The sequence below is a fragment of the Tupaia chinensis genome, unplaced genomic scaffold (assembly GCF_000334495.1).
Source record: "Tupaia chinensis unplaced genomic scaffold, TupChi_1.0 Scaffold147010_1, whole genome shotgun sequence".
Classification (NCBI taxonomy): Eukaryota; Metazoa; Chordata; class Mammalia; order Scandentia; family Tupaiidae; genus Tupaia; species Tupaia belangeri.
In genome coordinates, this window is record NW_006206863.1 from 104,928 (window position 1) to 114,130 (window position 9,203).

At 36.9% G+C, this 9,203-nt stretch overlaps 1 protein-coding gene across 1 annotated transcript in view; it reads left to right on the forward strand.

Moving 5' to 3' along the window:
* Positions 1–337: 337 nt before the first annotated feature.
* Positions 338–9,203, forward strand: part of FAM199X (family with sequence similarity 199, X-linked) — a 24,253-nt gene continuing 15,387 nt past the window's right edge. Inside the window, exons 1-2 of the mRNA XM_027768625.1 lie at positions 338–378; positions 3,962–4,181. Coding sequence (XP_027624426.1) covers positions 338–378; positions 3,962–4,181 — 261 coding nt within the window. The remainder of the gene's footprint in view (positions 379–3,961; positions 4,182–9,203) is intronic.

Below are 9,203 nucleotides of genomic sequence, written 5' to 3' on the forward strand. Positions count from 1 at the left end.
TCATAAAACTTATGATGTGTTTTTCTGTACAAAAATTCATCATGACTGGGCTGGTAGATGGCATGGCATAGTAGTTGCTTTCGCTGGACTCCCACATGGCCAACCGTGGTTCGAGTCCCACACCTGGTGGCCTGAAACTCACACCAGGTGTGTGTGCCTGCATGCCTCCACGGTCCCAGAAGGAAAATAGAGGATAAGGGGCTGCCATGTGACCATCCCCTTTCGGGGGTGATTTTTTCTCTCTTACTGTCACTGTTTCTCTGTCTCTAGTGAGTGTATATGCACTAAGGCAAAAACCTCTATGAAAAATCATGACTTTTCTAAGGACCCAGTAGTTATGAATCTGAAAACTACGGAACATGCTGATTTTGCCCAAAGGTAAGGGCACAAAACCAAGCAAATTCCTTTATGATCTAGTAGCAAGCAAATTCCTTTATGATCTAGTAGTTAATTATTAAATACGGTATAGTTTTTAAAAAGCAAATGTCATTATTTCTCATGGAGGAAAACACGTTTCTACAGAATTTTTACAAGACAAAAATTCTAATTAAAAACAATTATCTAACAGTTTTTTCTAGCACTGAACAAAGTATTTGGTACATTGAAGATACTGACTAAATATTTGTTGATTGGAAGAATGAATAAAGGAGAAAAAAAGTCACATGTAGTTTAAAGGCACAAGAGAAAGTATATTAAATAGTTTGCTCAGGACACAATGTAGATATGGTTTTAGATGTATAATAAAACTTGTGGTTGCTATTTGTAGCTTTTATTACAAACGGGCAGTTCTATTAATTCTACTACGTTTATTAATTTTTCAAAAATGGGAATATTGCCCACCTAGCAAGCATATAATAGAACTATATACTATTACAAGATATTCTAGGATTCTTATGTGACTTTTGAGTACTTATTAAAATTTATTGACATCTGCTTTTTATTTCCTGAACTATAATGGTATATGTGTGTATACACGTGTCTCAGTGCTTTGAAATGCTCTACCTTCAACTCAAAAGAAAAGGTGCCATAAAATTTTTAAGGTGTTTAACAAATTTTATAAATCAAGAACTTCTGAATTTGAGATTAACCGTACAAAGTAAGGGAGGAAGTTAGAAAAATTAAATACATTATCAAGAAAAAACTAGATTTAATGAAGGATAAGAAACAATCTAATAATAGGTCAACAGCAGGATTTTCTTCAGGAAGTCATTATTTCAGTAGCTTATTAGTATCGGAAATACTAAATCATTATCTGAAGGATTAATTCCCTGTGCTACTGCCAAAGCAATGAATATTATCTCATTAATAGTGTAAAATTAGTGGAAATTTACAAAAGAAAAAAAATGATAGATTTCAAGACCAAAAAAAAAAAATCCCTCATTACTGTACAACAGATATTGCAAACAAAATGTTAGTATCCTTAATGCATAAAGAACTCTTTTTTTTTTCTTTCCTTTTTTTTTTTTTTGAGAAGTTTTTGCTATAGGGCACATGAGCTCGCCAGACAGACAGACAGACAGAGAGAGACATAGAGACAGAAAGCAAGAAATCACCCCCCAGGGAGAATGGCCACGCCGCAGTCCCTTCTCCTCCATTCTCCTCTCGGGATCTTGGGCACGCACGCACACGTGCCCGGCGTGAGTTTAAGCCACTGGGTCCAAGACTCGAACCGCGGTCGACTACGTGGGAGTCCAGCGACATAGCTATTACGCTAACTGCTGGTCCCAAGAACTCTTGTAAAACTGATAATGAAAACATTAATACCATAGCAGAATAGCTACTATGTGTTTTAAGTTGTGATATTTCTAAAAATCAAAAAAGTGAAAATTGATTTAAAAATGTTCTGTACTAGCATATAGGTAAATAAATATAGTGCTGAAAATGTTGGGGGTTAGATGAGAACTTTTATATACTGCCTTGGGGTGTGTAAATTGGTTTAGCCGTTTAGAGAAGTATTTGACTGAATGTACAGTGACTTTAGAAATGTTCATGTTCTTTGAATCAGTACTTACTTTTTAAGCAGTCTATCTTCAGATAATTTCTATTTGAATAAATAATTATATACCAAAAAGCTCATCTCAGAATTGTTTGTAATACGGAAACTGGGAAATAGCCTGTGCATATATTACTGGGCAGAATAAGGTTAAACTATGTTATATACAATAAATGGAATATTTTTATTTTTAAAAATTTATTATTGTTATTACTATTAGTATTTTTAATTTGACCAGAAAGAGATAGAGAGGGAAAGTGAGAAAACAAGCCATCAGGTCTGGGACTTGAACCATGGTCAGCCATGTGGGAGTGTCCAGAACCTTAACCACCACACTACCTGCTGGTAGTGGAATATTATATAGGCATTAAGAGGGTTTCAAGTAGTAGACTTGAAATATATAATGTTAAGTGACAAGGCAGGATACTCATATATATATATATATATAATATATATGTATGTATGTATACACACAGAGAGAATGGTTGCTGATTGTATAAAATATTTATGCACATAGATTAAAAAGTACTGAAATGATATGGATTAATTATTGCTGGATAATGGAATTATTGCTCATTTTAATCTTTCTCAACCCATTCTATTCTAAACTCTTTGCAATGAGATTATATAATCTTAATGTTTCAACTATCACTTTTAGAACTTCTACCTGTGTTCTTCGTTGTTTCTTTTCTCTGCCCTGCAATGGCTCCCCTCTTACTTTTATTTTACTCCCCTCTTACTTTAATTTAATGTTAATAATTACCACGTTTTGAGCACTTTTTATGTGTTTTAAGTGCCCTCTATGTGTTCTCAAGTGATGTTCACAATAACTCCATTTTAAAGATGAGGACACAGGGTTTGAGAGGTTGTGATTTGCTTACTATGAAATAGTTAGCAAATGACAGAACAAGAATATGAACTCAATCTCACTCAAGAGTTTACTTGTAAACCCTGTGCCTATATGTTTTGTTTAGAATTGGTTTAAATTTATTCCTAATTTATTTATTTTTATTGCCAGAGGATGTGTGCTGTGCCAGAGGCAGGGAGGAGAGGCAGGACCCTCCTTCCAAAAGGGCGTGGTCACACTGTAATTCTTTCCCGTTTCTCTATCCTCTCTGGATCTGTAGCATGCACACAGGCCTGGTGTGTTTTTCAAGCTGCCAGGACTGGGATTCAAACTGGAGCTGGCCACGTGGTATCTAGTTCCCTTAGCCACTAGGCTATGGGCCAGTTCTATTCCTAATTTACATAACGTCTTTCTTTTAAAATATTTTATCTTAGGGGCCAGCAGGTGATGTGGTGGTTAAGGCACTGGACTCCCATGTGGCTGACTGTGGTTGAGTCTTAGACCTGTAGGCTTGAAAATCAAGCCTGACCCGTGTGCATGGGTGCCCGAAATCTCAGGAGGAGAATGAAATAGAAGGGATTGCAGTGTGGCCATCCCCCCAGAGGGTGATTTCTCAGTTTCTCTCTCACTGTCTGCCTGTCTCTTGCCCCCCCCCCCCCCCCCCCCCCCCCAGCAAGCACACGCACCCTGTGGGAAAAAACTCAAAAATAATTTTTATTATAAACAGTTTAAAGCAGCTACAAAAGTAGAGAGAATTGTATAATGAACCCCATGTCCCTCTTGCCCAGCTTCAACAATTATTCATATATAGCATTATGCTTCATCTATATCTCTACCCCTTTTTATTTTGAAGAAACTCCCAGACACATTTAATTCATAAATATTTTAATATATTGGGGTGTTAGAAATGTCATGATGCATTTTTGCGTAGAAAAATACATCATGACTTTCCTGACAACCTGATATTTACTTAAAAGATACATTTTTTTTTTTTTAAATCACAATATTATAATACCTTAAAAAACCCATTTTTCATGCATGTCATTAAATGTGTCCTATTAATATTTTAAAATCATCTGAATGCTATAGTTCCTGTTACGATTTCTTTTGTGTTTTCAAAGGTGGAACCTAACTTCTTGTGGAACGAGTGTTGCCAGCTCAGAATGCAGTGAGGAACTGTTTTCATCAGTTTCTGTTGGAGATCAAGATGATTGTTATTCCCTGTTAGATGATCAAGACTTCACTTCTTTTGATTTATTCCCTGAGGGAAGTGTCTGCAGTGATGTCTCCTCTTCTATTAGTACTTACTGGGATTGGTCAGATAGCGAGTTTGAATGGCAGGTAGGTTTTTTAATCCTTTTATTGGCATCGTGTGTGTGTGTGTGTGTGTGTGTATACACACACACACATATATATATATGAGTAGAAGTACAATTTTCTTTTTTGACGTTTTCATGATTACCTCAGAGTAAATTTCTCCAGTGTTAGTCCAATCCTGGAGATTCTCTGACAACATCTTTTAGGTTAAGAATTAGATGGAATATTAATCTGGTTTTTTGCTCATGTAATTTTTAGGCCTCTGATGCTACAGACAGCCTTCTGTAGATTTTCGTTTAATTTAGTATGTGTATAATATTATCATTATATCAGCACCTTTCTCTACATGAAACAAAGCAGTTTTACTCTTTCTACCTTATAATAAGTAGGCCTCATGTCCTCATACAACACACATCAGGGTCTTGTTGTGTATTTATACAAACTTCTCAGTTCTGTTATCCGAAATGCAATAAAATAACTTCTCATTTTGTATTCTCTTTGTGTATAGAAATGTTTTTCACCTGCTACTTGTTTTTTCTTCTCTTGGCATATATGCCACATAATATGGCTTTCTAGCAAGTTTTTGAAAATGCTGCCTCGTAAGTGTATCTGTCAGAAAATACAGATCGCAATATTGCAGTGTCCATTTTCTAATTGTAAAAGACAATTAATTTTAAAGAAGCTTTTTTTGCAAATATTTTCTTGAATAGAACAACTTGAATGCTTACTATGTTTTTTTTTTTTTTGAGAGGTTTTCACTATAGGGCACGTGCGCTCGCCAGACAGACAGAGACATAGAGAAAGCGAGAAATCACCCCCCAGGGGGGATGGTCACGCCGCAATCCCTTCTCCTCCATTCTCCTCTCGGGATCTTGGGCACGCACGCACACGCGCCCGGCGTGAGATTTAAGCCACCGGGTCCGAGACGCGAACCACGGTCGACTACGTGGGAGTCCAGCGACATAGCCATTACGCTAACTGCTGGTTCCCAATGCTTACTATGTTTGAAAGCCATCTAAATACTTGAAGTTTTATTTCTAAAGAGTGATCGAATATTATTTTCACAGTTTTCAAATACTACAGAATGGAATCAAATTAAAAGTCTCCAAGTCCAACTTCTCTGTGATAACTACTATTAAGAACTGTTTGTGACTATGGATGACTTTGTTTTTGCTTCTTGTGTTTTTCCATTTCCTATAATTCATATATTAACTTTTAAAAAATAAAGGTTATTTTTAAAACCTGACCCAAAAAAAAAAAAAAAAAACGAGCTTAGACAGAAGGGCTAGCAGGTGGCTGACTGTGGTTCAAGTCCCAGACGCAGTGGCTTAAAACTCATGCTGAGCATGTGTGCCCCACATCCTAAGAGTACGGAGGAGGAGGGATTGTGGCGCGGCCAGCCTCAGTGAGGGTGATATCTCACTTTCTCTCTCTCTCTCGGGCAAGTGCATGTGCCTTATGGCAAAAACAAAACAAAACAAAAACAAACAAACTCTACTAGCAATATATGAAAGTTAGAATTTCTGTACATCTTTTTTTTTTTTTTTTGGAGAGATTTTCACTATAGGGCGCGTGAGCTCACCAGACAGACAGAGACAGAAAGCAAGAAATCACCCCCCAGGGGGGATGGTTACGCCACAATCCCTTCTCCTCCATTCTCCTCTCAGGATCTTGGGCACGCACGCACTCGTGCCCGGCGTGAGTTTTAAGCCACCGGGTCTGGGACGCGAACTGCGGTCGACTACGTGGGAATCCAGCAACATAACCATTATGCTAACTGCTGGTTCTCGAATTTCTGTACATCCTTGCTCACACTTCCTATTGTCTTTTGGGTACAATAGTTCCACTTGTTATAAAGTAGTAGTTCATTGTGGTTTTGATTTGCATTTTTCTAATGACTAATGGTATTGAGCATCTTTTCATGTGCTTATTAGCCATTTATATATTTTTAAAGAAAGGTCTGTTCAAATCCTTTGCCCACTTTTAATAGTAGTATATTTATCTTTTCATTGTTGAGATATAGGAGTTCTTCCTGTAATGTAACATGTTTTACGAATATGTTTTCCTAGTGTGTGGTTGTCTTTTCCCTTGATAGTGTCTTTTCACTTGATAGTGTCCTTTCACACAAAGGAGTTTTTAATTTTGATGACATCCACTTTTTTTTCTATGCTGTGATATCATATTTAATAAACAGTCGTCTAGTCCAAGAGCATGAAGATTTTCTCCTATTTCCATCTTAAAGTTTTAGTTTTTACATTTGGGTCTTTGATTCATTTTGACTTACAGTCCCTATCCACAGTTTTGCTTTCCATGGTTTCAGTTACCTGCAGTCAGTCACAGTCTGAAAATATTAAATGGAAAATTGCAGGAGTAAACAATTCATAAGTTTTAAATCATGCACCATTCTGACTAGTGTGATAAAATCTTTAACCTTCTTTCTCCATTCCACCCAGGATGTGAATCATCCCTTTGTCTAGCATATCCACAGTCTACCTGCCTATTTGTCACTTGGTAACACTCTAAGTTATCAGATGGAAAACCATAGACTGAATAGTACTGTCCACAGTTTCAAGCGTCCATCCATTGGAGGTCTTAGAATGTATGTCCTGCAGATAAGAGGGGGATTACTGTGCTTTTTGTATATGGTGTGAAATAGGGGTCAAAAACATTCTTTTGCATGTGGATATCCATTGTCCCAGCACAATCTGTTGAAAAGACTATTTTTTCCTCATCAGATGGTCTTGACACACTATCGAGAATGAATTGATCATAGATGTAATAGGTGTATTTTTGGACTCAATTCGATTCTATGATGTTTGTGTTTATTCTTATACCAGTACTACACTGCTTTAATTATTGTAACTTTGTGGGAAACTTTGAAATCAGGAAGTGTGAGTTCTACTCTGTTCTTTATCAAGATTGTTTTGGCGACTTGGGGTATCTTGCAGTTCCATGTTAATTTTGGGACTAAAGTGTCCATTTCTGTGAAAATGGCAGTTAGAAATTTTATGGGGATTGTGTTGAACCTTTATATCACTTTGAGCCATATTGCCATCTTCACAATGTTAAATGTTCCAATCCATGAATATAGGATGGAATATATTTATTTATATTTTCTTTAATTTCTTTCAATAATGTTTTACAGTTTTCAGCATCCAAGTCTTGTACTTGCCTGGTTAAATTTATTCCTAAATATTTTATCCTCTTTGATGCTGTTATAAATGGTATTATTTTCTCAATTTCATTTTATTGCTAGTGTATATATAGAAATAATAGTTTGTTTTCATGTATTGATTTTGTCTCCTGCAACTTTGCTGAACTCATTTGCTAGCTTTTATAGTTTTTTTTTTCAACCCTGTGTGAATTCTTTAGGGTGTTCTGTGTTTAAGATAATGTTATCTGTGAAATACAGTTTTCTCCTTTTTTCCCAATCTGGATGCCTTTATTTTTTGCACAGTTTCCCTGGCTAGATTTCCAGCACATTGGTGAGTACAAGTGCTCAAAGTGGGTATCCTTCCCTGATCTTAGGAGAGAGCTTTTAGTCTCTTACCATTGGGCATAATATTAGTTGTGGGTTCTTCATAAATGCCCTATATCATAGTAAGAAGTTTTGTTTTATTCCTAGTTGGTTCAGTTTTTTTTTTTTTTTAAATCATGAGAGGATGTGGTTGTTTTTGTCAAATGCTTTTTTCTGCATCTGTTGACATTGACATCATGTGGTTGCTTTCTCTCATTCTTTTTTTTTTTTTTTTAAGTTTTTGCCATAGGGTTTGTACACTCACTGGAGAGAGGCAGAGGGAGAGAAAATGAGAAATCACCTGCAATTGGGGGATGTACATGTCACAATCCCCTCTCCTCCACTCTCCTCTCAGGATTCTGGGCATGCACACACATGCCCAGCATGATTTCTAAGCCTCAGGTCCAGAACTTAAACTGCAGTCGGCCATGCGGGAGTCCAGTACCCTAACCACCATGCAACCTGCTGTCCCCCTCATTCTTTTAATGTGCTGTATTATCTTGATTGCATTTCCTTTTCATATATTGAATCATCTTTGAACCACCTTTGCATTCCTGGACTATATTCTCATCATTCGTGTTGTATAAGCCTCTTTTTTTTTTTTTTGTAAGCTTATCAGAGAGCATGTATGCTTACCAGAGGGAAGGGGTGAGGGTGACAAAGCAACTCATGGAGGATAGTTGCACCGCAATCCCTTCTCCTCCATTTATTCCTCCTTTGGGGATTTTGGGAATGCATGCCTATACACTCACTGATTTTTTTTTTTTCAAGCTGCTCTATTTGGGACTTGAACTGTACAGTCAACCATGTGGGATCTGGTGGCCTTAGCCAACATGCCACTGGCTGACCTGTATAATTCATTTACTATATTTCTGGCACTTCTAATATTTTGTTAACATATTTTGCATATTCATAAGGAATATTGGTTCTGTAGTTTTCTTGTCATGTCTTTGCTTTACTTCAGTGTGAGGGTAATACTGCCTTAATAGAAGACATTAGGAAGTTTCCCCTTTTCCTCTGGATAAAATTTTGTAGCAAGATTTTCTCATTCAACGGTATTATAAACTTTTTCATGATCTTCAAAGTGAACTTTTTAATGATAGTATAATATTCCTGCTATTAGGTATACCAGAATTTAGGAAACCATTACTCTATTTTTATCTGTTTCATTTTTTTTCTACTGTAACACAACAGTGATCATTTTTGTGTAGGTACCTTTTTATTCCTACTGTCTCACTATTTTTAAGGGCACACCTTGTATTTATTTTAATTGTCAGAGTACATGTGCTTGCCAGAGGCAAGAGGGAGAAGGCAGCTCCTAATGGGGTGTGGTCACACTACAGTCCTTTCTCCTTCATTTCTTTTTTTTTTCTTTTTGAGAAGTTTTTGCTATAGGGCACGTGTGCTCGCCGGACAGACAGAGAGAAACAGAGAGATAGAAACCGAGAAATCACCCCCCAGGGGGATGGTCACGCCGCAATCCCTTCTCCTCCATTCTCCTCTCAGGATCTTGGGCACGCACGCTCATG